The following is a 24127-nucleotide window of genomic DNA, read 5'->3' as shown; positions in this document are numbered from 1 at the left end:
CTTGGCTTACTCGGGTCACTCATCTCGACCACAAGCATGATGCCTGGGATCAAACCACAGACAGGAGTGACACAGGGGAACAGATCGGGACCATGGGCCTTGGCTGAGAAAGGTCAGACCCAGGATGGTCTGACACAGGCAACTTAAAAGTCTCCTCTTGAGGGGTCCCCTAAGTTCTCCCTCCGGGTCCTCACCTAAACTGCTTCAGAACCTAAGAATCTCCTCTCCAGTCTCTGAGGTCCTGCCCCTTACATCAAGTCTCCATTGTCCCTGAGACATTGTGCTCATGCAGCCACCAGAGTTGCCCTGGGATGACAGCAGGTTCTGGGACCCTGGGATGCCCTGTGTCCTCTCTCAAGGTCCTCATCATGAGCCCTGGCACTTCCAGGGATGCCTGGAATGGCAGGGATGGGCACAGGCACAGGAGCTGAAGGATGGGGTGGGGGCTGGGGGTGGGGGCTGGGGGTGGGGGAAGCCAAGCCCAGGACAGTGCCCGTCTATACTGGGAGAGAACCAGAGCCCGGTCACTGCACTGTGAAGCCAGGGAACCCACCCTTCCTCCTCAGTGCTTCCAAGGTTTTGGTGCCCTGTGACTTGGAACTCACCACGTGCCTCTCTCCCGCTGTCCTGCCCTCCTCCTTGCTGACCTCCCCACAGATTGCGAGTGATGGATGGGTCCTCTGGGTCACCACCCCCCTATCAGTGGACTGTGTGGAGACAGATGGAAAGAGCCAGACCTCTCTGACCCCCTCACATTCTGTGTCAGCCGGCTTGGAGGATGCTCGGCCATGTGGGGCTGAGGTCCAGCACAGGCTGTGAGCTTGGAGGCTGCTGTGTCAGGCTCCTGACCTTTGTGATTCTGTGTATCCGCAGCCTCATGAGGCCCTGGGAGCTCCGGGAGGTGAAGTTCAGCTGTCTGTCCTTCTGACAGCCTTCTGCTGGTTTCATCTTAAACGGTGTCAAGCCCCTGGAGAGGCAGTGGCGGCCTGTGCTATGTGACCACTGGCACTGTACCCTGGCCGTCCACACTCACACTGGGACTGGGTGGATGTGGCCTGAAAGGAGCTGCTGGAGCAGAGGCTGGGGATTAGCCCCGCCCAGATCCAGGCCTTGCTGCAGGACAGGGACAAGTTCGGCCTTAGAGTGATCGCGGGCAAGTGAGGCCCTGCCCTACACTGCCTGCATGCCCCCCGATGCTGCCCTGGATCTCAGCTTGCTTTCCCAAAGGATCGTTTGTTTGTGTTCGTTTGTTTTCTGTTGAACCAGTTGGTGGGGGAGGGGCTGAGATTTCTTCAGAGGGACAGTGAGGGTCCCTTGGCTGGGAGACAATGGCATGAGGTGCCTGACCACCTCCCTGGCCTCAGTCCCCATTTGTGCTCTGAGCAGAGGCGGATCCAGGTCTGCACTTGGCACTTTGTGTGTGTGTGTGTGTCCCCATGTGTGTCTGTGTGCCCGACAGAGACCATGAGAGTCACTAAAGCACCCAGCCTGGGTTTAATACCCACACTGCCAGCAGCCAGGCCTGAGCAAGCCCCCTGACTCCCCAGGGGTAAGGCCCCAAAGCAGCACTTCTCTGCTGGTAAATCCCTTGGGGACCTGATGTCTGCTGGTTCCCACCAGAGCCCTCCTGCTCTGTCCCTGTGGCCTGCAGTGGCCAGACTGAGAGCTGCCCATGGCCTGGTGGGTTTGTGGAGCACCAGGCCTCTCCCTTTCATTTCGCTCCCTCACTGGCTTGGCTTCGCACCGAATTCCTTTCACCAAGGTGAGCCCATGTGAAAATGCTCATCCAGAAGACCCAGTTCACCTCGGGTTTCCTCCGTGATATGGTCTTAGTCTCCAGCAGGCATGACTCTGAATCACCTTGTTCTCCTTCTGTGTCCTGTCTTTGCACATAGGTCTTGTGGAAATTGGGGACACTTTGCTGTGCCCAGAAAACCTAGATCCCGATGCGGTAGAGGAGCTGGAGGAGCTGGATGATCAAGCCCTGCCACCCAACCTTCTCCAGAAGGACCTGACTGTGCTTGCCAAGCCCCACCGGCTGCTGCAGCCTGTCCCTGGGAGGGGCGGAAAGGACATCTTCCAGGTGGACATCACCGAGCACTTGACCCCCTTTGGGCAGAAGACCTGTCCAGGTTGGGCTCTTGAGAGGAAGGTGACCAAGAGACCTGCACATGGTGACACTGTCCAGTTACCGCTGTGCCCTGGACGTGCCCGTCTAGTTCCGTCTAAATTGGCCCCACCCTTGGGTGTGCTGCCAGCTTGGTGCAGGTTGGGGGTCTGGGACACTCCTCATGCTGTGCTGCTCGGAACTCAGAGTGAGTCTCCAGGACTTTGACCTTCATGATAAGAGGGCATTGCCACTCGTGTTGGCCCTGCTGTGTCTGGGTGGTTGAGAGAAATGTGTTGTTAGGAAACCGCTTAGTGTTTTTCCCTCTCTGTTCTGGTCCAAACTCCCCGATGTTGGAACAGTGACCAGAGGGTGATGGGGAAGGCTGGGGGCTTGGCTGAGTGTCAGCAGGCAGAGATGCCTGCAGGCCCAGAAACAGGCTGCAGTTTGTCCTTGCAGGTGACCCTTGCCCTTTTCTAATGTGTCCCTTGGCTCACAAAGCATGTGTGTTGGATGCGGTGCCTGGCTGCCTCATGTCCAAAGACAGGCTCCTAAATATACCTGTGAGGGCAGAGCGACAAGGGCTGGTGTTCACCTTGTGGAAAGCTTGTACTTGTCTTTGGGTTTGGGGTCATGTGTTTGCAAGGCCCTTGAAGGGTGGGGTGACCCTGTTTTCTGGTCAGCCTCTTTGGGGGAGGCCCCTGGATCGACAGCTGGAGATGCTCAGCTGCTGAGCAGAAACTTGTGGCATCTTTGGGGACCCAGGAAGAGTCCCTTCTGCTTCAGGGTGCATGACTCATGGAAGGTGACACCCCCAAGGTCAGGAGCCCAGCTGAGCCATCTGCTGAGCAGCAGGCAAGACCCAGTGACCAGCCCATCCTGGGCTGGCTTCAGCACTCAGCTAGTGAGCCAAACCCTTGGCCGAGCATGTGAAATGCTGCTGCTTCCGTTGAAAAGGGACCACGTGGACCAGACTGAAGCCTGCATGGGGCGTGGGCTTCCAGCCTCATCTGGCTCATCCTGTGCCATTTGAATAGTGTGAACAGACAGAAAGAACACAGGCTGGTCATTCTCATTCGATTCTTTATTTACTCATGTGTAGTTTTGCGCCTCTTTATTAGAGCCAAAAACCGATTTCTGATTACAAGAGAGTACTTTGGAGTGTCCCCAGGAACCTGAGAGGTCAGGGATGGGGCTTGTCCTTGACCTGCTCATAGAGGACCTCTGAGAGCTCTCCCTGCTCCTACTCTGCCTCAGGGGCCTCGTTTGGGGCTCTGCCGGCAAGGGCTGCCATCAGCATGGAGTAACAGGTGTTGTACAGAGCCATCACTGAATCATAATCTGGGGGGCTCTTGGGCATTTTCCCAGTACTCTTCCTCCCAGAAGTAGCTGGGCGTACAGACATGGCACTGTTGGACGTGCCCTTTCCACTGGGGCCACCCTGCTTGCTGCGGAGATGCTTTACCCTGGCCTGCCCGGCTACACCGCACATAGAGCAAATGCGAAAGAGCCCAGATGATCGTCGCCTGGGGGTTCTGCGAGCAGGTGGGGTTCCCTTCTGGACTTTCTTGCCCACCTCTTGGGTGCGCTGGTTGTGATGGAGTTGAGGAGAGTGTCTGGTTGACATCACTCGCTTCTTTCTCTTTGGGATGTTCTGCAGGAGGAGAGGTTTGTCCCTCTGAAAATTGGAGTTGCGATAGATCTGAAAGGAAATGAATCACTTTAGACAGCAAGGGGGAGAAGAAGCCTTCCTCGCCGCCCTCTTCCCCATGACCATCCTGGCTATGCCTATGTATAGAGACAAAGTCTCTTCATTCTGGCAGGTTATGAGGCCTTAGCATGTTGCTCCCTAGAGCTGCCCCGGGGCCATCCTCACTTGAGGTGTTCCTGGCGGTCCCTGACATTCAGTGGCCCCTCAGGGTCTGGAGTCACCCCTGTGGATCCTGTCTAAGGGGGGTGGTGGAACAAGACAGACCTTGTGTTCTCCTCTTTCCTTAACCACCCTCTCACGAGAACAGCATTCCCCTGGGAAATGAAACCCGTCCAGCACTCCCCAGAAGTCTAGCCTCCCCAGAAGGACTCTCTACATTACCATCATCTTCTTCCCTGCAGAGTGACACGAAGGGCGAATTTTACTGAAACCATACAGGTTCAGTTCACGGATGAAGCCCTTGATGCTTTCTGTCTCGAAGATCTGGTCCGCACCTCTGCGCTGGAGGACCTCTGTCTGGAAGAGATCTGCCTCGATGACCACCATGTCTCCCTCATCATTCCAGCGCACAGAGGTGAAGGCCGCATCCTCCACGATCCTCCAGAGCTTCCTGGGGAAGGACAGCCCGAGGACGGCGTTGTTCTCTTCCTTGTTGGCCATTTCTGGCTTTGGGCCCTGTGGGGGCAGATTGTCATGGAGGCCTGGATCGGGGCTCTCAGGTTGGTCACCCTGTTTCTCCAACGCCTCCCCTGAATCAATAATTAGATCTGAGGAGGAATCACAGGGGTCCCCTGTTGTGGGCTCCCCATAAGTTAATGGGGCCAGCAGGGCTGTGTGTGACTCGTGGGAACTCTGACTAGCCATGGAGCCAGTCTAGCTCAGGAGCATTCTCTACCCCAGCAGTGAATGCGCAGGGCAGAAGGGGCTCAGGCCAGGGTTCGGGTGCCCCATAAATACTCTCTGGACATTCTAGAATCTGGGTCATGGGCCAGGCAGCCAATTAAGTGGCCAGCTTCCTTAACTGTTTCATGATGTCACAGAGGTGATGTGGAGAGGCAGCCCTGGCCCCGTGTAGGGGAAGGGGGTCTGTGTGCCCGATCTCTGGGGACAGAGATGGCATCCCCAGCTGGTCTCTTGTCTGAAAGTACAGAAAAGTTTGTTTCAGGGTGCTTGCAAAGGTTCCCATCTGTTGCCAGGCACCTTGTTTCAGGGGGCCAGGCCCTAGATGGGTTGACAAATGTGCCCCTGGCCCCACGCCCCTCCCTACCAATGGGCAGGCCTGTGGCTGGCTTTTGCTTAAGGGCCAGGCCTTGGCAAGTCCTGGCTTGGCTACCACTGAGAGAGATCCCAGGGGTCAGATGGGCCCCTGGGAACTGTCCCTCCCAGAAGATGGGATCCACAGCAGGCTGGTTAGCCTAGATTGTGTTGGTGGTCCCACTTCCCCACCCCACCACCCATGGCCTTGCCCCTCTTCTGGCTTTGTTGTCTTCTGGCTGGTGCTGCCGGTTGGTCTGTCCCACTCAGATGGCCCCAAAGTCAGAGTCCTGTTGTCCTGCCACCACTGCCACCCAGGCTGAGCTCTCCCCAGAGTAGGGCTGCGCTCGAGGACAGTGGAGGGACCTCACGTTCCACTTGACTGTTCCCCAAGCACCTGAGACACAGACTCCTCAGGATGCCCTGTAGGAGGGCCCAGCCAGGTGCTCTGCTGAGCTTGCAGCCTCCCGAGCTCTGCCCACCCCCAGATGCCATCCCACTGCAGATCACAGGCTGCTGTCTTCAATTTCCATTTCTTCCCATAAAGACTGCTCTCATGACCCTAGAGTCCTCACTTTGGCAACACCTGTGTGTGTGCTTTTCTTATCCCCCGCCCAGAGCCTCGAATTCAGGCTCCCTGGAGGCTGCCTCAAAATTACTGTTTACTTTTGTCAATGGGTTGGTTGGGCTTCTGCTACCCCTTTTCCTGGCCTGCCACATCCAAATTAGGTCTCTGTGGATACCTGCCCTTTGAAGGACTTGAGTGGGGGCTGAAGGTACAGCCTGTTCTGTTGAAAATAAGCACTTCACTGGTCTTCTGTGAGGCAAGCTCTGATCTTCTTTGCCCCTGCCCCTGTCCCCACCACCACTGTGGACCTGATCTCCCTTACCCAGATGGCAGGTACATAGAACGATTTTGTTGGCTCACAGGTTAGGCGCTTTTCAAGGGGCCTCCTTTACACACACTGCCAGGGACATGTCTAAATTGTTGAGCTAGATGTGACCAAAGAAGTCCCCGTCTGCCTGTATTTGCAAATAGATGAGAGTCTGGGTGTGGGACTGGACGAAACCCCAGTGAAAGTCACCTGTCTTCACCACACATGGGTAATAGGGCAGTGGGTTTGGAGATGCATGTTCTCTGACCTTTGTGGGCCACTGTTCTTCAAAATCACCATGTAGGGGACAGACCAGCACCTTGGAAGGGCCCATGTGTGAGGACCCTAGAGCAGTGTACCTAGGGACAGTGTCCCCCTAATTCTGCCACTCAGCAGGGTCTTTGCCCTGTGTGAGGGCCACAGCCTAGTGTCTGAAAGGGGAGAGCTAAGAGGGTATGGAAGAAGCTTGCCCAGGGGCCTTTCAGTCTGAGGTCTGGCGGCTAGAATGGAGCTCGCAGGCCTTGACCTCTGCTTGCTCCCTTGCCTTTGAGCTCCTAAACAGGTTGACAAAGCATTCCTTCAGGTTGGTTCATCTGACTGGGACATGACCCTGGAGGCTATGATTGTTGGTGGAGGCCCCTGGTGGCTCCTCTAAAGGGGACCAAAGACTGTGATACCTGTGGCAGCCTGACTAGGTGGCCTTTCCTGCCCCCACCCCCACCCTACTCGGGGCCCCTCCTCATCCCTGGGTCCTGAGGGAGCTGCCTTTTCTAGTCCCCCTCCTCCAGGCACCACATGGGCCCTGGCAGTGGGTTTGCATGGCACTGAGGAGTTTTCTCAGCTCTGGCTCATGACACCCGTGTTGTGCACACACAAGCCCTCATGACATCCAAGGCCTGCCTTTCTCAGCCTCATCTCCTGCCCCTGTGCTTGGCGTCCCTGCCCCGGTGTCCTCAGCTCAGAGGCCCTCCAGCTGCTCCCCTCCATTGCTGGGGCTGGGGAGACCTGGAGCTTTGGGTGTCGTGTTATCTTTCCTCTTGTATCAGAGGAGGCTCCTGTAGGGGCCTTATCCCAGTGGGCATCGGGGCCATAAGGTCAGACCCTCCCTCCCTCCCTCCTCCTCGGTGAGGAGCTGGTCAGCCTGGCTGGGGGCCAGTTGGGCAGGGGGGCCCCATGGCAGCAGCAGGGACAGGGCTCCGCCCTTAGGCGGGAGGCGCTGGGATTGGACAGAGAGGCCGGCCCCCGGCAGAGTCAGTTCTCAGCAAACCCCAGAGCAGCCCCACAGTGCTTCTGATTCTCCTCATCCCCTTCCTTCCATGGGTCTACTTTTTGTCACCTCAGAGGCATCGTGTAGCACTGAGAAGAGGAAGGTGTGAGAAGTCGGAAGGTCAGCCTGTGGCCTAGGGTGGGCGGGAAGGGCGGGGGCTCCAGAGGAATTGAAACCAGGGCTCTGAGCCCACCTCATCCCTCACTAGCACGTGGGCCTGGGAAGATCCCAAACCCCGTGGTCTCAGTTCTCCTGTGAAGCCAGCCGGTTTGAGAAGCCCATGTGTTGGGCTTCAGAATGCACCCGAGGGACGGGATGCAGCTGCCAGTGCCTGGTAGCTGTTTGCACTGTGATGGCGGGGCAGGAATCTCTCACACTGTTGCCCCCAGACACTCTTCTACTCTCCACTGTGGGATGGGGTTGGCTGATTTGTGGTCCAGGCATGTCAGAGAATATGACCCTCAATAGGATGTGGAATAGTTAATTAGCCAAACAGGATGTTTCATAAATAAAACTAAGAAACTTTTCTACTTAGACCATAGTGTTTGTTGCTCAGTTGTGTCTGACTCTTTGCAACTCCATGGACTGTAGCCTGCCAATCTCCTCTGTCCATGGAATTCTCCAGGCAAGAATACTGGAGTGGGTTGTCATGCCCTTCTCCAGGTGATCTTCCTGACCCAGGAATCGAACCCAGGTCTCCCACAATGTAAGCAGATTCTTCATCATTTGAGCTACCCGGTAAGCCCCATTTCCAGTAAGAGAACCTGTTAAATTTGGGTGTGGAGGACTGTTCCAGCAGGATCCAAGCTGCTCTAGGAAATAGAAGCAAGAACCACTCTTTGCCTCTGCCTCAGCTGGTCTTCCATCCAAACCATGATTTTCCTTCATTGCAACCCCAATGAAGGTTGACTCCTTGATTATGATGGCCAGTTACAATCAAGATAATTTAAAGCTAATTAACACCTTGGGTTCCACATCCCATGGACCAGGAAAAAGAGGGTACTTCCATGTATTTCTTGGGCACCACTTCAAGGGAGTGCGAAGGAGTTCTACAGGATTCCTAGCAGATATGGGGTATGAAATCACCTCCTTCTCCCCTGTGATCAACAGCAATGCGACAAGAGCCAGGACCCCTTCCTTCCTGCCCAGAAAGAGATCTCTCTGGGCTTTATCCAAGATGCAAAAGGATACCTCACAGCAGTGATCCATTTCAGAATTTCCCATCACCCCAAAGACACACTGTCTGCAAGTCTGAGGGCTGCCACCACCCAGCCTCATCACAATCACGTCCCAGAGAAGGAATCCAGTTTCTCAAAGCCCCAGACTGCCCTGGCTCAGCCACTGACACTCCAGTGCTCTGCCTGAAGCCCCATCGCCCTGCCCTGTGTTGCCTTGTTCAGTGCGACTAGGGGACATCTTTCCACCTTCCTCGTGTGACTGTGGCTCCTAGACCATTGCTCTATGTATGGGGGTGTCCTGCTTCTCTAGTGTTCCCACTGCAAACATGGCCTTTCACAAAGCAGAGGCTCTGTAAAGGTCTTCGGAATACATGAGCCAGTGAGCAGGGGGCTCAATTAATTATTTGCTACTTCCTTAAAAAACCCAAGCAAACCCAAATAAACAGAGACAATTTAGTTTTTGAAAATGACGTACAAGAAGGACAGAAGCATGAATTCACTACGATTACTTTTATCATCTAATTCTTCCCCATCAATATTACTACTAAGTAAGCTCACGTTTCCAAAACAGTTCTAATTCCAATTCTATTGCATCCTGTTCAGGACCACAAAACACAATGGAAGAGTTTCCAATCTCTTTTACAAAACAACAAAACTCTTGTTCTTGAACTGGGTAAGTACAAACACACTGTGATCAACATCACTCACAAAGCTAAGACACTGAAGTTTATTTAGCCTTCTGTGAAAACAATGAAAGCTTTAAAATTTTCTAAAGCAAACAGATGAATCTCCATGTCATCGTTGAGAACAGGAGCCCAAAGATGCTACACACTGGTTTCCCCAACTGGTCCGGGCTCTCATTTCTGAGAAGGCTGACTGCTCCCTCTTTAATGACAGAGGGAAGGATCAGACTGGCTGCTGCTCTGGCTCAGGCTGCCGAGTCCTCCTGCCTCGCAGCCTCTGCAGACAACTATGGGAAGGCCCTCAAAACCCTTTGTTTGACTCTGAGCAGAAACGCCATGACTTGCCACTTGCTGGTCTCCACATAAACCCGGGGACCCCACAGGAACTCATAGTGGGCAGGGTGACTGTCAGGCACCTGCAGGTACTCCAGGTACCCCTTCTGCACCCACACTTGGGTCAGCAGCTCCCTGGGCTCCCCAAAGACACAGTGCTTACTCCCAAAACACAGCCCTATCCTGCTGAGTGCTCCCCAGACTGCCTCCTCAGGGGCCCGGTCTCCATTCCGCATGATCAGGATGAGGAAGCCAGCCTTGGGGAGGCCCTGCCCACCTCTCTACATCGCATTGCAGGTGAGGCCCAGGGTGGGGACCATGATGTAGATGTGCTCCATGGGGTCTACCTCCTTCACCTCCACACCAAAGACCAGCTGCAGGCACTCTGAGACGGCTGAAAACCACCGGGAAGTGCTCCTGGTTATCCCTGATGACCTTCTTCAGCATTTCTGCCTGGGAGGTCAAATCCTTGGCTCAATACTTGAGGAACAGGAACTTTACCAGGTTCCTGCCCCCATTGCATTAAAAGCTTTCTGGGGCAAGGCCTCCACAAGGGTGGAGCAGGAGACTGTGGGGACAAGGCTGAGGGGGATAAAGCCTCTCCTGCCTCAGCCCCCAAAAGCTGTGCCTCTACCAGGCCTTGGGCCTCACCTGGGTCCTGAAGGTCTTCCTCGGGCTTGCTCAGCTCACTCATCTCGACCACGAGTGCGATGCCTGGGATGAAACCACAGACAGAAGTAAGGCAGGGGAACAGACAGGGACCACAGGCCTGGCTGTGGGAGAGAGGGGCTGTGAATGGCCTTGATTGAGAACTGCACCCTGGGTGGTCTGACACAGGCCACTTACAGGTCTCCCTTTAAGGGGTACTCTCAGACCTCACAGGGGTGTGCCTCCAGGGCGGTCAGTCCCCTGGCTACCTGAAGGAAGAAGTGAGGTGGCTCCTCGGGGTGCAGTAAGCACAGCCTGAGATTTCCGGGGCTGACTAGGTGGGGGTATTAGGCCCTCGTGGGGTCCCCTCTGTTCTGGGATGGGGAGCCCCTGGTGTACACTTAGGGCACACTCCTCACCTTGACTCCTGGTACTGCCTGGACCTCCTCTGCTCTCTGACCTTAGGACGTGGGCCTCAGACCTCTGCCTTCGCCTCCTGGTTCCTGGAGCTCCTGTGAGAGAAATGGAGGGGGCACTTTGGGGGTATCTCATGAATTTCTCAGCCGAGGCCGCTCACAGCCCCTCTCACCCTGAGGCCGGTGGTCCCCATCTGTACCCCTGCCTCGCTTCTGTGTCTTGTTCAACCCCAGGAATCATGCTTGTGGTCAAGAAGAGTAAGCTGAGCAAGCCTGAGGAAGACCTTCAGGACCCAGGCGAGCCTCAGGACTGGGTGGAGGCGCAGCTCTTGGGGGCTGAGCAGGGGTAGGCCCCATCTGACTTGGCCTCCTACCCCCCGGCATCCTCCTCCTCCCCTGGGGAGGAGCTTGCCCCAGATAGCTCTGAATGAGATGATTGCTAACCTGATGAAGTTCCTGCTCCTCAAGTATTGAGCCAAGAAGCTGACCTCCCAGGCAGAAATGCTGAAGAAGGTCATCAGGGATAACCAGGAGCATTTCCCAGTGGTCTTCAGCCAAGTCTCAGAGTGCCTGCAGCTGGTCTTTGGCGTGAAGGTGAAGGAGGTAGACCCCAGGGAGCACATTTACTTCATGGTCTCCACCCTGGGCCTCAGCTGCGATGCGATGCTGAGCGGTGGGTAGGGCCTGCCCAAGGCCGGCCTCCTGGTGCTGGTCCTCAGCCTGAATATGCAGAATGGAGACTGGGCCCCTGAGGAAGCATTCTGGGGAGCACTCAGCAGGTTAGGGCTGTGTGTTGGGATTGAGCACTGCGTCTTTGGGGAGCCCAGGGAGCTGCTGACCCAAGTGTGGGTGCAGGAGGGGTACCTGGAGTACCAGCAGGTGCCTGACAGCCACCCTGCCCACTATGAGTTCCTGTGGGGCCCCTGGGCCTATGCATAGACCAGCAAGTGGCAAGTCATGGCGTTTCTGCTCAGGGTCAACCAAAGGGCTTTTAGGTCCTTCCAACTCCCTTCCGCAGAGGCTGCGAGGCAGGAGGACTCGGCAGTCTGAGCCAGAGCAGCAGCCAGTCTGATCCTTCCCTCTGTGATTGAAGAGGTATCACTCAGCTTCTCCGAAATGAGGGCCTCGCCAGTTTGGGGAACAGGTGTGTAGCAGTTTTGGGTTCCTGTTCTCTACAATGACATGGAGATTCATCTCTGTTTTCTTTAGAAAATTTTCAAACTTTAATTTCATAGAAGGGTAAATACACTTCAGTGTCTTAGCTTTGTGAATGATGTTGATCCCAGTGTGTTTATGGTTACCCAGTTCACAAACAAGAGTTTTGCTGTTTTTTAAAAGTGATTGGGAACACTTCCATTGTGTTTTGTGGTCCTGAATAGGATGCAATGGAATAGGAATTAGAATTGTTTTGAAAATGCAAACTTATTTAGAAATAATATTGAATGGAGAAGAATTATATAATAAAAGTAATCGTAGTGAATTCATGCTTCTGTCCTTCTTGTCTGTCATTCGCAGTAACTAAATTATCTCTGTTTATTGAATTTTACTGGGTTATTAAAGAAAGTATCAGACAATCTGAGCCCCCTGCTCACTAGCTCATTTATTCCAAAGACCTTTATGGAGCCTCTGCTCCATGAAAGGCTGTGTTAGCAGTGGGGACACTAGGAGAAACAGGACACCCCCACACTTAGAGTGATGATCTAGAAGCCGCAGTCACATAAGTTTTGTCTTGGGGGTGAGGAGAATCTCTGAAATGGATAATTGCTGTGAGGTGTCCTTTTGCTTCTTGAATAAACCCCAGGGAGTTCTCTTTCTGGGGCAGACAGGCAGGGGTCCTGGCTCTTGTTGCATAGCTGTTGACCACAGGGATGAAATAGGTGTTTTCTACCCGCCATCTGCTAGGAATCCTAGAGAAATGTGAATCCTGCTCTTTTATATATGGCCCAGTATTCCCTGTGCTAGCCCTCCTCTCTCTGCCCTGGGAAGCTGATTACCAAGTACATTGAAATGACAGTTTATTTGGTCATATAGACTTTATTATTTTCACTTGTGAGCATGGTCTAGATTTCATTTGGATGAAATGAGTTGAAGAGAAGCTGCAAAAGTGGAAAGGACCTGCTGTGTGACCAGAATCCTGGGATCTTTGAGTGAGCTGTGCCCAGCTGGGAAAGACACTGCTCCCCACCCCCAAACCTTCACAAACACCCAAATTGAATAATATATCCCCCGGGAGGAAAACACACAGAACAGCAATTTTGAGTGGTTTTCTATTCTGTTTCCTATTGAGCTGCCAATTCTCTGAGGTGTCCTAAAAAGAAAACAATTTCCAGAGGAGAGAGGGACAGAGTCTGAGATGTGAATAACAGAAGAAATAAGTAGTAGCCAGTAAAGATGCAATATCCACCAGCATCCCTGGATTCAGGCAGGTTCAGAAGTGTGGAGGCAGCAGAGACACAGGTTAAGGCTGTGCCTGGCAGCAAAAGGCAGGAGCAACTTCCGGGCCTAAGGAGGTGGTGAGGTCACTGCAGTGGGGGTGTGGATGGGTGCAGGGGGCTGAAGGGGCAGCTCTCCATGCTGAGTGCCAGAGAACAAGGGGAACAGGAGATGTCATTCTGGTCACATATATGGCAGCTGCCAGATAGTCAGTGAACACTTGGAAAAGGTGGAGAATTTCAAGACCCATGTGACCTGCTCAGACTCTCCTCCCCAAAACAAAGGAGAGCTTTAACTGCTGCTCTTGCGGAGCATCTGCTAGGCAGTGTGGAATTGGAGAGATGTCAGGTGTTCAGTCACCTCTTGTCTTCCTCTCTCCCTGCACACATGGGGACACGACCCTGCCAGGCCTCTTCACTTAGGAAGGGTCATATGGTGACCCGGGTCCAGTGAATTTTGAGCAGAAGAATTTTTGTCAACGACCATTTGTTCTGAAGGGACACGGGCACCTGGGGGTTAATCCTCAAGTCAGGACAACACACAGACACAGACCACTCCGAGTGTGGTTTATCTTCCAGAGACTAAATCCCTCACCTCTGACCCTTGAGAGAGGCTGCCCCACAGGGAACTGGCTGCAGGAAATCCACCCTCCCCCACCAACGACCCACAGCCCGTCCCCGCCCCCCACGAGCTGCACTGTTGGCCCCCTCTGGGCTGTGCTCAGTCTCCATCAGGAGGGCAGTAGCCAGCTGCCAAGGGCCCCTGTTGGGGTTGGGGGCATCCTCCTCATGGGGCCCAGCCCTGAGGCCCCCCACCCCTGCTGCCCACAGCGCCCCCTCTCTCCCAGAACCTGGCCTTGGGTTTTGTCCTGCCTGCCCCCCGACTGAGAGTGGCTTAGGCTCTGGTCCTGATGACCTCATGTGTGTATCTTTATCTGAAAGTCCCAGAGCAGCATCCCCTTCAACGGTGCTTCAGGTGGAGCCGGCAGGACTTGATGCAGCCTGTGGGTGAGTCTCCTGGTGGTGGGTCAGTAGTAATCATTGCCATGGAAGTGTGGGGCACATCTCTATGATCCCAAGGTGTATCAAACCATTCCCTGTGGAATCCCACATGTTGGAGTAAACCCAGGGTCATGTGAATGTGACTGTGAGGTCCTGGCTTTTGAGCCTGAGTGTAAGAGGCAGAGGGGTGTCTGGTCAGCCACCTGCACAGCCAGCTAGGACTTCGGTGTCCCCATTCTGGCTGTTTGAGCAGAGGACAGGCTCTAGCAGTTGGCAGGGTTGGTCCCCAGGACACTCTCTCAGGCACCAGAGGCCCCAGACTCCAATGAGGGTTAGGAAAGGAGCCAGGCAGGAGAGGACTCTGGGATCCCAGGCTGCAAAGAGGGTCAGCTGCCCCAGAGACATGGAAGCAGCAAGCCCCTGGAGATCCCATCAGACCTGCCCGGGGCTGGCCGGGAGAGGGAGGGGGGAGCAGATGCCGCTGCAGGTGAACTGCCACCCTGGCCTCCATGAGGACGTCTGTGCTCTGGAGCCAAGGCTGGGAACACAGCCCCGGGGGCCACTCCAGGAAGGATACATGACAGCTCTCATAACAGGTACTCCTCATGCCCCTCAATGGATATGACTGTTAGGTGTGGTTGGGCTCTTGCTCTGGGTACATAAGAACCCCAGGCCTTTGGCTGCTAGGAGGTCCAAACTGCCCCCCGTCCCCACTGACTTATCTGGAGGTCATTTCCAGGATCCAGCATCTTCTGCAACAGCCTCTGTGTGGACACACACCACCCTGTTCCCAAGCTGATCTTGCCCAGGGCATCACCGACTGGACAGGCGACTCCCCTGGCTTAAGGATTCTTGGTGAATGTTCTGCTCCTCTGAGAAGTCCCTGTGTTTCCTCATGGCTTCTTTGGAGGCTCAGTGTTAAAGAATCCGCCTGCAATGTGGGAGATGTAAGTTCGATCCCTGGGTGGGGAGATACCCTGGAGGAAGAAATGGCAGCTCACTCCAGTATTCTTGCCTGGGAAATCCCATGGACAGAGGAGCCCCGGGGGGCTACATTCATGGGGTCGCAAAGAGATGGACATGACTGAGAGACTGAACACTCACACGTACACACAGCTAAAGGTTTGCTCTGGACCCTTGTATCCTTGACAACAATCTGAGTCCTACCTGGATCTTGACAGACTTCTTCTGTGGCAAATAACACTGGCAGATGTCTTAAAGCAGCTTTTGAGCAAGTACAGGGTTCCAGGTCTATACCTGGCCTCAATTAGGGGCTCTTCCTGTAGACCACAGCCCCAGGGGGCTCTCCCAGGAAAAGCAGGTATTCTTTGTGTCTATTCATGAAATGAACTGACTGATAGGTGACATTACTAGCCCAGAGGAAGTCCAGTAAGCATGGCAATAGCAGCCACGACATATCAAGAGCAACCCAGGGCATTCTAGGGTGGGGCATTTCCCGGGGGCACCATCCTCCCCAGTAGACTCTGCGTAAGCACAAACCACCCAGGCACCCAGGTCATCCTCACCAAGGCGGGGCCAAGCACAAGGAGCTCCCTGCCCATCAGAGGGATGCTCTCACATTCTCTAAGCGCCCTGAGCCTGCCCCTTTAGGTGCTGGTGGGAGCTGTCTTAGCCGCGGTTCTTTTCCAGAGAAGTCCCCATCCCCCAGCCACAGCTGATGCCTGCTCTGACCTCTAGCCTCCATGGCAAAGGACTGACCTCCTGTCTGGCTCTCACCTACCCTCCTCTGTGGCAAATATCACTGGCTGCTGCTTTAGGGACCTTCGTGAGCAAGGAAGGAATCCCAGGTCTTTGCTTGTCCTGGGTCCCTGAGCTAGGCCTGGGTACAGGGATAGGGCTGGGATGGTGGTGGGATGCAGGATGTGAAGCCAAGGGATACTCATAGGATCACAGCTGGGTGGAAAGCCACGTGTGCTCAAGCATCCAGAAGGAGGGGCATCCAAAAGACCCACATTCTCAGACACTCACTCTGCTTTGGATGAGAGTCCACCAGCCCTGCAATCACTGTCCTTTAAAGGACAGGCTTCCCCTTGCCTGACATTCAGTCTGCCCAGGGCAGTGAGCCTGCAGGAGAATGTGGAACCCTGCAGCAGCTGGGAGAGAAGGGAGGAGAGTGGGCATGGAATGAGAGAGCAGGACTGTAGCCTGAACATAAGAGCAGCCTTCAGTGGGCTGTGCCTCCAACCCTCCTTGTCCAGGGGCCTTCTCCATCCTCACACTCTCTGCTAGATCCCACCCCTCATCCAGTGTCTCATCTTCATTCCAGGGGAGATGGTGTCTTGAGGGTTTAGGAGAGTCGCTGTGGGCAGGGTCCAATATCAGGCTGTCTATAGAATGGAGACTGTAACAGTACAACTTCTGAGCCTTGATATGAGATTATATTAGGTTCCTAGAGCTGCCCAACAAGGTACCACAAATTGGTGGGTGGGGGCAGGGGGGAGTGTTGTGACTTCTCTCTCTTTCCTCAAGGTTCAAGTGATTTTCTGAAAATCACAGTGCTGGTAGGGCCATGCTCCCTCTGATGGCTCTGGAGGAGGATTTTTCTTGTTTCTTCCATCTTGTGATGTCTCCAAGTGTTCCCTGATTTATGGCTGGATTACTCCAGGCTCTGCTTTCATGCTCTCATGGCTGTCTCCCCTTTGGACATGCCTACGTTCAATTTGCCCTCTTCCTATAAAGATAACAATCCTATGGGATAGAGTTCAGTTCAGTTCAGTCGCTCAGTCATGTCTGACTCTTTGTGACCCCATGGATTGCAGCACACCAGGCCTCCCTGTCCATCACCAACTTCCAGAGTTTACTCAAACTCATGTCCATTGAGTTGGTGATGCCATCCAGCCATCTCATCCCCTATCGTCCCCTTCTCCTCCTGCCTTCAATCTTTCCCAGAATCAGGGTCTTTTCAAATGAGTTAGTTCTCTGCATCAGGTGGCCAAAATATTGGAGTTTCAGCTTCAACATCAGTCCTTCTAATAAATATTCAGGACTGATTTCCTTTAAGATTGACTGGTTGGATCTCCTTGCAGTCCAAGTCTTCTCCAACACCACAGTTCAAAAGCATCAGTTCTTCAGTGCTCAGCTTTCTTTATAGTCCAGCTCTCACATCCATACATGACTGCTGGAAAAATCATAGTCTTGACTAGATGGACCTTTGTTGGCAACGTAATGTCTCTGCTTTTTAATACATTGTCTTAGTTGCTCATAACTTTTATTTCCAAGGAGTAAGTGTCTTTTAATTTCATGGCTGCAGTCACCATTTGCAGTGATATTGGAGCCCCCCAAAATAAAGTCTGCCACTGTTTCCATTGTTTCCCCATCTATTTGCCATGAAGTGATGGGACCAGATGACATGATCTTAGTTTTCTGAATGTTGAGCTTTAAGCCAACCTTTTCACTTTCATCAAGAGGCTCTTTTCTTCTTCACTTTCTGCCATAAGGGTGGTGTCATCTGCATATCTGAGGTTATTGATATTTCTCCCGGCAATCTTGATTCCAGCTTGTGCTTCATCCAGCCCAGCATTTCTCATGATGTACTCTGCATAGAAGTTAAATAAGCAGGGTGACAATATACAGCCTTGACATACTCCTTTCCCTATTTGGAACCAGTCTGTTGTTCCATGTCCAGTTCTAACTGTTGCTTCCTGAGTTGCATACAGATTTCTTAAGAGACAGGTCAGGTGGTCTAGTATTCCTATCTCTTTCAGAATTTTCCAGTTTGTTGTGATCCATGTAGTCAAAGGCTTTGGCATAGTCAAAAAAGCAGAAATAGATTTTTTTCTGGAACTTTCTTGCTTTTTTGATGATCCAGCAGATGTTGGCAATTTGATCTCTGGTTCCTCTGCCTTTTCCAAATCCAGCTTGAACATCTAGAAGTTCACAGTTCACATACTGTTTTAGCCTGGCTTGGAGAATTTTGAGCGTTACTTTACTAGTGTGTGAGATGAGTGCAATTGTGCAGTAGTTTCAGCATTCTTTGGCATTGCCTTTCTTTGGGATTGGAATGAAAACTATGGGATTATACCCAGTCTAACGACCTCATCTTAATGTGACTATATCTGCAGGCCCTATTTTCCCCTTCAGTTCCCCTGTCAGCTATGGGGATGAAGATTTCAGTATACCTTTTGGGGATATAATTCAAACCCTAACAAATATGATACAAGGGGTTACCTGCATATGAAGTGGCTGACCCAGAGTAGCTGCTCAGTGACAAGGGGCTATTGTTACTGAGTATCTGAGATGTACCTTCCCCCCCATTTTAATATTCCCACATCCATGTATGTCTTAGGATCCACTTGTACATTGCTTGATGCATATTTTTCTCTTTCCAGTTAAAAGTTATCAAACGGATGGCCTATCTCATGTCTGTGCAAACATGGTGTAACTTGTTCTATAACAAGACTCAAAAAGCCTCAGCATGTCCATGCCCTGGGAGAATGAGAGGACAGCTGCCCACAGATAATGCCTGTAACTACTGGAAACTTAGGAAGCAGAGATCGTGGTTCTGACAGAGGTGGGGGACCCAGGGTGAGATCTAGGGTGCGGGGGAACTGCTTGCTAGCATGGCTCTTGTGTAGGTTGGACTCCCAAATTCATTTCCTGAGCACCTATGATCTAAGGGGCTGCAGGGAGGCTGAGCTGTCAGGACACAGAGTTTGGGGAGAGCACCACCCCCTTATAATGCAGAGAGGTCAGAGCAGGGTGGAGTGCTGTGCGTGGGGCTGGAGAAAACATTTTAGGAGGTGGCAGGATCCCACTGTAGATGGGAGACTGTGACAGAGCAATCTATCCATCTGACAAATGTCTACAGCTGCTTGACTGTTCCGAGTGGTGCTTCTCAGAGGCCCAGAAGCCTCCTTCCCTACCTGGGATATTTTCCTGGAGCCTCTGGTGGAAAGAGAGGTCCACAGCAGAAGCCACAGGGACATCCTGGTGGCTCTAGAGGCCCAGACACAGCCTCCCTACTTGACCTTCCAATAGGAAACGGCCCCTGCTTGCTTTAGTGGGTAGCTTGCTTCAGGAGAGGTGTTCATCCACTGGCTCCCAGGGACAAGTGACAAGACGGCCAGAGGGGCCTGGACACACCCCTCCCTCTTGTCCCAGCAGTGGCCATATGCTAATCCTAAGGGTCTCCTCCCAGCAAGGGGTGGCCCTTCTGAGCTCTGAAGGAAGATGTAGTGGGTGGGGGGGAAGTTCAAGCGGAATGGAAGCCCCTCCCTGAGCTCCTCAAGCCCCCAAACCCAGCCTCTACCAAGGAGCTCTCAGGGCACAAAAGACTAGGCACTTATGGAGTCTAGCTAAAGGAGCCAGAAACAAAGGGCCCTCTCTGGAAGTGGGCGTGGGCGTGGGGGGGTGCATCATATAAGTGAAGTCTTGGGGACTCCAGGGATTTTCTCTTTGGTGGCATTCAGGATGTGCCCTTGCAGGAACTCAAGAGTGCAGAATTTCAGGTCGAGAGGGCCAGCACAGTAATGCAATTCACGCCCCAACCACTCAAGCCAAAGAAGCTGAAGTCAACAGTTCTATGAAGACTTACAAGACCTTCCAGAACTAACACCAAAAAAAGATGTCCTTTTCATCATAGGGAATTGGGATGCAAAAGTAGGAAGTCAAGAGATGCCTGGAGTAACAGGCAAGTGTGGCCTTGGAGTACAAAATTAAGCAGGACAAAGGTGAACAGAGCTTTGTCAGGAGAAAGCACTTGTCATAGCGGACACCCTTTCAACAACACAAGAGATGATTCTACACCTGAACATAACCAGATGATCAATATCTAAATCAGATTGATTATATTATTTGCAGCTGAAGATCGAGCAGCTCTATACAGTCAGCAAAAGCAAAACATGGAGCTGACTGTGGCTCAGATCATGAACTCCTTATTGCAAACTTCAGACTTAAATTGAAGAAAGTAGGCAAAACCAATAGGCCATTCAGGTATGACCTAAATCAAATCCCTTATGATCATACAGTTAAGGTGACAAATAGATTCAAGTGACTAGGTCTGGTAGACAGAATGCCTGAAGAACTATTGACAAAGGTTTGCATCATTGTACAGGAGGCGATGACTAAAATAATCCCAAAGAAAAAGAAATGTAAGAAGGCAGAATGGTTGTTTGAGGAGGCTTTACAAATAGCTGAGAAAAGAAGACGAGTGAAAGGCAGAGGAGAAAGGGAAAGATGTACCCAACTGAATGCAGAGTACTCAAGAGTAGCAAGAAGAGATAAGAAAGCCTTCTAAGTGAACAGTGCAAAGAAATAGAGGGAAAGAGTAGAATGGGAAAGACTAGAGATCTCTTCAAGAAAACTGGAGTTATCAAGGGACAATTTCATGCAAAGATGGGCACAACACAGGACAGAAACAGTATGGACCTAACAGAAACAAAAGAGATTAAGAAGAGGTGGCAAGAATACACAGAAGACCTGCACAAAGAAGGTCTTAATGACCCGGATAACCACGATGGTGTGACCCACTCAGCTGGAGAAAGACATCTGGGATGTGAAGTCAAGTGGACCTTAGGAAGCATTACCATGGACAAAGCTAGTAAGGGTGATGGAATTCCAGTTGTTGTTCAGTTGAACAGTCATATCCAACTCTTTGCCACCCCATGGACTGCAGCATGACAGGCTTCCCTGTCCTTCACTATCACCTGGAGCTTGCTCAAACTCATGTCCATTGAGTCAGTGATGCCAACCAACCATCTCCTCTGTCATCCCCTTCTCCTCCTGCCTTCAATCTTGCCAAGCATCAGGGTCTTTTCCAATGAGTCAGCTCTTTGCATCAGGTGGCCAAAGTATTGGAGCTTCAGACTCAGTATCAGTCTTTACAATGAAAATTCAGGACTGCTCTACCGGCAGCTTCCGACGGCAGGATGTCTCACAGAAAGTTCTCCGCTCCCAGGCACGGGTCCCTGGGCTTCCTGCCTCGGAAGCGCAGCAGCCGGCACCGCGGGAAGGTGAAGAGCTTCCCCAAGGATGACTCTTCCAAGCCCGTGCACCTCACCGCCTTCCTCGGCTACAAGGCTGGCATGACCCACATTGTGAGGGAGGTCGATAGGCCAGGGTCCAAGGTGAACAAGAAGGAAGTTGTGGAGGCTGTGACCATCGTGGAGACTCCGCCCATGGTGATTGTGGGCATCGTGGGCTACGTGGAAACACCCCGAGGCCTCCGGACCTTTAAGACCATCTTTGCTGAGCATATCAGCGACGAGTGCAAAAGGCGCTTCTACAAGAACTGGCATAAATCTAAGAAGAAGGCCTTCACCAAATACTGCAAGAAGTGGCAGGACGTAGATGGCAAGAAGCAACTGGAGAGGGACTTCAGCAGCATGAAGAAGTATTGTCAGGTCATCCGTGTCATTGCCCACACCCAGATGCGCCTGCTTCCTCTGCGCCAGAAGAAGGCCCACCTCATGGAGATCCAGGTGAACGGAGGCACTGTGGCTGAGAAACTGGACTGGGCCCGCGAGAGGCTTGAGCAGCAGGTCCCTGTCAACCAAGTATTTGGCCAGGATGAGATGATTGATGTCATTGGGGTGACCAAGGGCAAAGGCTACAAAGGGGTCACCAGCCGTTGGCACACCAAGAAGCTACCCCGTAAGACCCACCGAGGGCTGCGCAAGGTTGCCTGTATTGGGGCTTGGCATCCCGCCCGGGTGGCCTTCTCTGTGGCTCGGGCTGGGCAAAAAGGCTACCATCACCGCACTGAGATCAACAAGAAGATCTACAAGATTGGTCAGGGCTACCTCATCAAGGACGGCAAACTGATCAAGAACAATGCCTCTACTGATTACGATCTGTCTGACAAGAGCATCAACCCTCTGGGCGGCTTTGTCCACTACGGTGAGGTGACCAATGACTTCGTCATGCTCAAAGGCTGTGTGGTGGGAACCAAGAAGCGAGAGCTCACTCTGCGCAAGTCCTTGCTGGTGCAGACCAAACGCCGGGCCCTGGAGAAGATTGACCTCAAATTTATTGACACCACTTCCAAATTTGGTCACGGTCGCTTCCAGACTGTGGAGGAGAAGAAAGCCTTTATGGGACCACTTAAGAAGGACCGAATTGCCAAGGAAGAAGGGGCCTAATAGAACAGATTGTACAGCTGGTAGAATCTCAATAAAATTATTTTCCAGTGGAAAAAAAAAAAAAAAAAAAAGAAAATTCAGGACTGATTTCCTTTAGGATTGACTGGTTTGATCTCCTTACAGTTCCAGGGACTTTCAAGAGTCTTATCCAACCCACAGTTCAAAAGCATCATTTTTTTGCCATTCAGCCTTCTTTATGGTTCAACTCTCACATCCATACATGACTACTGGAAAAATCATAGATTTGACTATACGGATCTTTGTTGGCAAAGCAATGTCTCTGCTTTTTTAATATGCTATCTAGATTTGTCATAGCTTTTCTTCAAAGGAACAAGTGTCTTTTAATTTCATGGCTGCAGTCACCATCTGCCCCCCAAAATAAAGTATGTCACTGTTTCCATTGTTTTCCCATCTATTTGCCATGAAGTTATGGGACCGGATGTCATGATCTTAGTTTTCTGTTGAGTTCTAAGCCAGCTTTTTCACTCTCCTCTTTCACCTTCATCAAGAGGCTCTTTAGTTCCTCTTCACCTTTTGCCATAAGCATGGTGTCATCTGCATATCTGAGGTTATTGATATTTCTCCCAGCAATATTGATTCCAGCTTGTGATTCATCCAGCCTGGCATTTCCCATGATGTACTCTGCACATAAGTTAAATAAGCAGAATGACAATATATAGCCTTGAATCACTCCTTTCCCAATTTGGAACCAGTCCATTGTTCCAAATTCAGATCTAACTGTTCTTGACCTGCTTACAGGTTTCTCAGGAGGTCTAATCTAAGGTGGTCTGGTATTCCCATCTCTTTAAGAATTTTACACAGTTTGTTGTGATCCACACAGTCAAAGTCTTTAGCATAGTCAATGGAGCAGAAGTACATATTTTTCTGGAATTCTCTTGCTTTTCCAATGATCCAACGGATGTTGGTAGTTTGATCTCTGGTTCCTCTGCCTTTTCTAAATCCAGCTTGTACATCTGGAATTTCTCAGTTCACGTACTGTTGAAGCCTAGCTTAGAGAATTAGAGAATTCTGAACATTACTTTGCTGGTAGGTGAAATGAGTGCAATTGTGTGGTAGAGTGAACACGCTTTGCTATTGCCCTTCTTTGGGATTGGAATAAAAACTGATCTTTTCCAATCCTGTGGCCACTGATGAGTTTTACAAATTTACTGGCATATTGAGTGCAGCACTTTTAGAGCATTATCTTTTAGGATTTAAAGTAGCTCAGCTGGAATCCCATCACATCCACTAGCTTTGTCTGTAGTGATTCTCCCTAAAGCCCACTTGACTTTGCACTTCAGGATATCTGGCTCTAAGTGAGTGATCACACCATAGTGATTATCTGGGTCATTAAGATCTTTTTTGTATAGATCTTCTGTGTATTCTTGCCACCTCTTCTTGATTTCTTCTGCTTCTGTTAGGTCCATACTGTTTCTGTCCTTTATTGTGCCTGAATTTGCATGAAAAATCTCTAATTTTCTTGAAGAGATCTCTTATTTTTCCCATTCCAGCTGAGCCATTTCAACTCCAAAAAGATGATGCTGTGAATGTGCTGGACTCAATATGGCAGCCAATTGGGAAAACTCAGCAGTGACCACAAGACTGGAAAAGATCAGTTTTCATTCCAATCCCAAAGAAGGGTAATGTCAAAGCATGTTCAAACTACCGCACAATTGCACTCATTTCACATGCTAGCAAAGTAATGCTCAAAATCCTTCAAGCTAGGTTTCAACAGTACGTGAAGCAAGAACTTCCAGATGTTCAAGATGGACTGAGGAAAGGCAGAGAAATGAGAGATCAAATTGCCAACATCTGTTGGATTATGGAGAAAGCAAGAGAATTCCAGAAAAATATGTACTTCTGCTTCATTGACTACACTAAAGACTTTGACTGTGTGGATCACAACAAACTGTGGAAAATTCTTAAAGAGATGGGAATACCAGACCACCTTACCTGCCTCCTGAGAAACCTGTATGCAGGTCAAGAAGCAATAGTTAGAACCGAACATGAAACAATGGACTGGTTCCAAATTGGGAAAGGAGTACGTGAAGGCTGTGCATTGTCACTCTACTACTTATTTAACTTATATGCAGAGTACATCATGGGAAATGTCAGGCTGGAT

General features: G+C 51.6%; 2 protein-coding genes and 4 pseudogenes across 2 annotated transcripts; 4 read left to right on the top strand and 2 right to left on the bottom strand.

Moving 5' to 3' along the window:
* The window catches only part of LOC122688978, a 735084-nt pseudogene that overhangs the window by 655426 nt on the left and 55531 nt on the right, over positions 1-24127 (top strand).
* LOC122690341 lies at positions 779-2319 on the top strand (annotated as a pseudogene).
* On the bottom strand, positions 3262-4692 carry LOC122688975 (heat shock transcription factor, X-linked member 3-like). Its single transcript, XM_043895006.1, has 2 exons — positions 4200-4692; positions 3262-3809 (listed from the first exon to the last, which is right to left on the bottom strand). Exons 1-2 carry the CDS (start codon positions 4680-4682, stop codon positions 3351-3353), a joined length of 942 nt encoding a protein of 313 aa, XP_043750941.1. The 5' UTR covers positions 4683-4692; the 3' UTR covers positions 3262-3350.
* On the bottom strand, positions 9321-10562 carry LOC122688981 (annotated as a pseudogene).
* On the top strand, positions 10712-11522 carry LOC122690340 (annotated as a pseudogene).
* LOC122688968 (60S ribosomal protein L3-like) lies at positions 20770-22055 on the top strand. The gene has a single exon (XM_043894987.1). It carries the CDS (start codon positions 20794-20796, stop codon positions 22003-22005), a length of 1212 nt encoding a protein of 403 aa, XP_043750922.1. The 5' UTR covers positions 20770-20793; the 3' UTR covers positions 22006-22055.

This window comes from Cervus elaphus, chromosome X, assembly GCF_910594005.1.
Source record: "Cervus elaphus chromosome X, mCerEla1.1, whole genome shotgun sequence".
Lineage (NCBI taxonomy): Eukaryota > Metazoa > Chordata > Mammalia > Artiodactyla > Cervidae > Cervus > Cervus elaphus.
Note: the sequence above shows the minus strand (reverse complement) of the source record. Positions and strands in the feature narration are given on the sequence as shown.

Coding starts and splice junctions, on each gene's coding strand:
- LOC122688975 (XM_043895006.1), bottom strand. CDS start 4,682: ATGGCTAGTCAGAGTTCCCACGAGTCACACACAGCCCTGCTGGCCCCA. Junction 3,810..4,199: donor CTGCAGGGAAGAAGATGATG/GTAATGTAGAGA, acceptor ATTTCCTTTCAG/ATCTATCGCAACTCCAATTT.
- LOC122688968 (XM_043894987.1), top strand. CDS start 20,794: ATGTCTCACAGAAAGTTCTCCGCTCCCAGGCACGGGTCCCTGGGCTTC.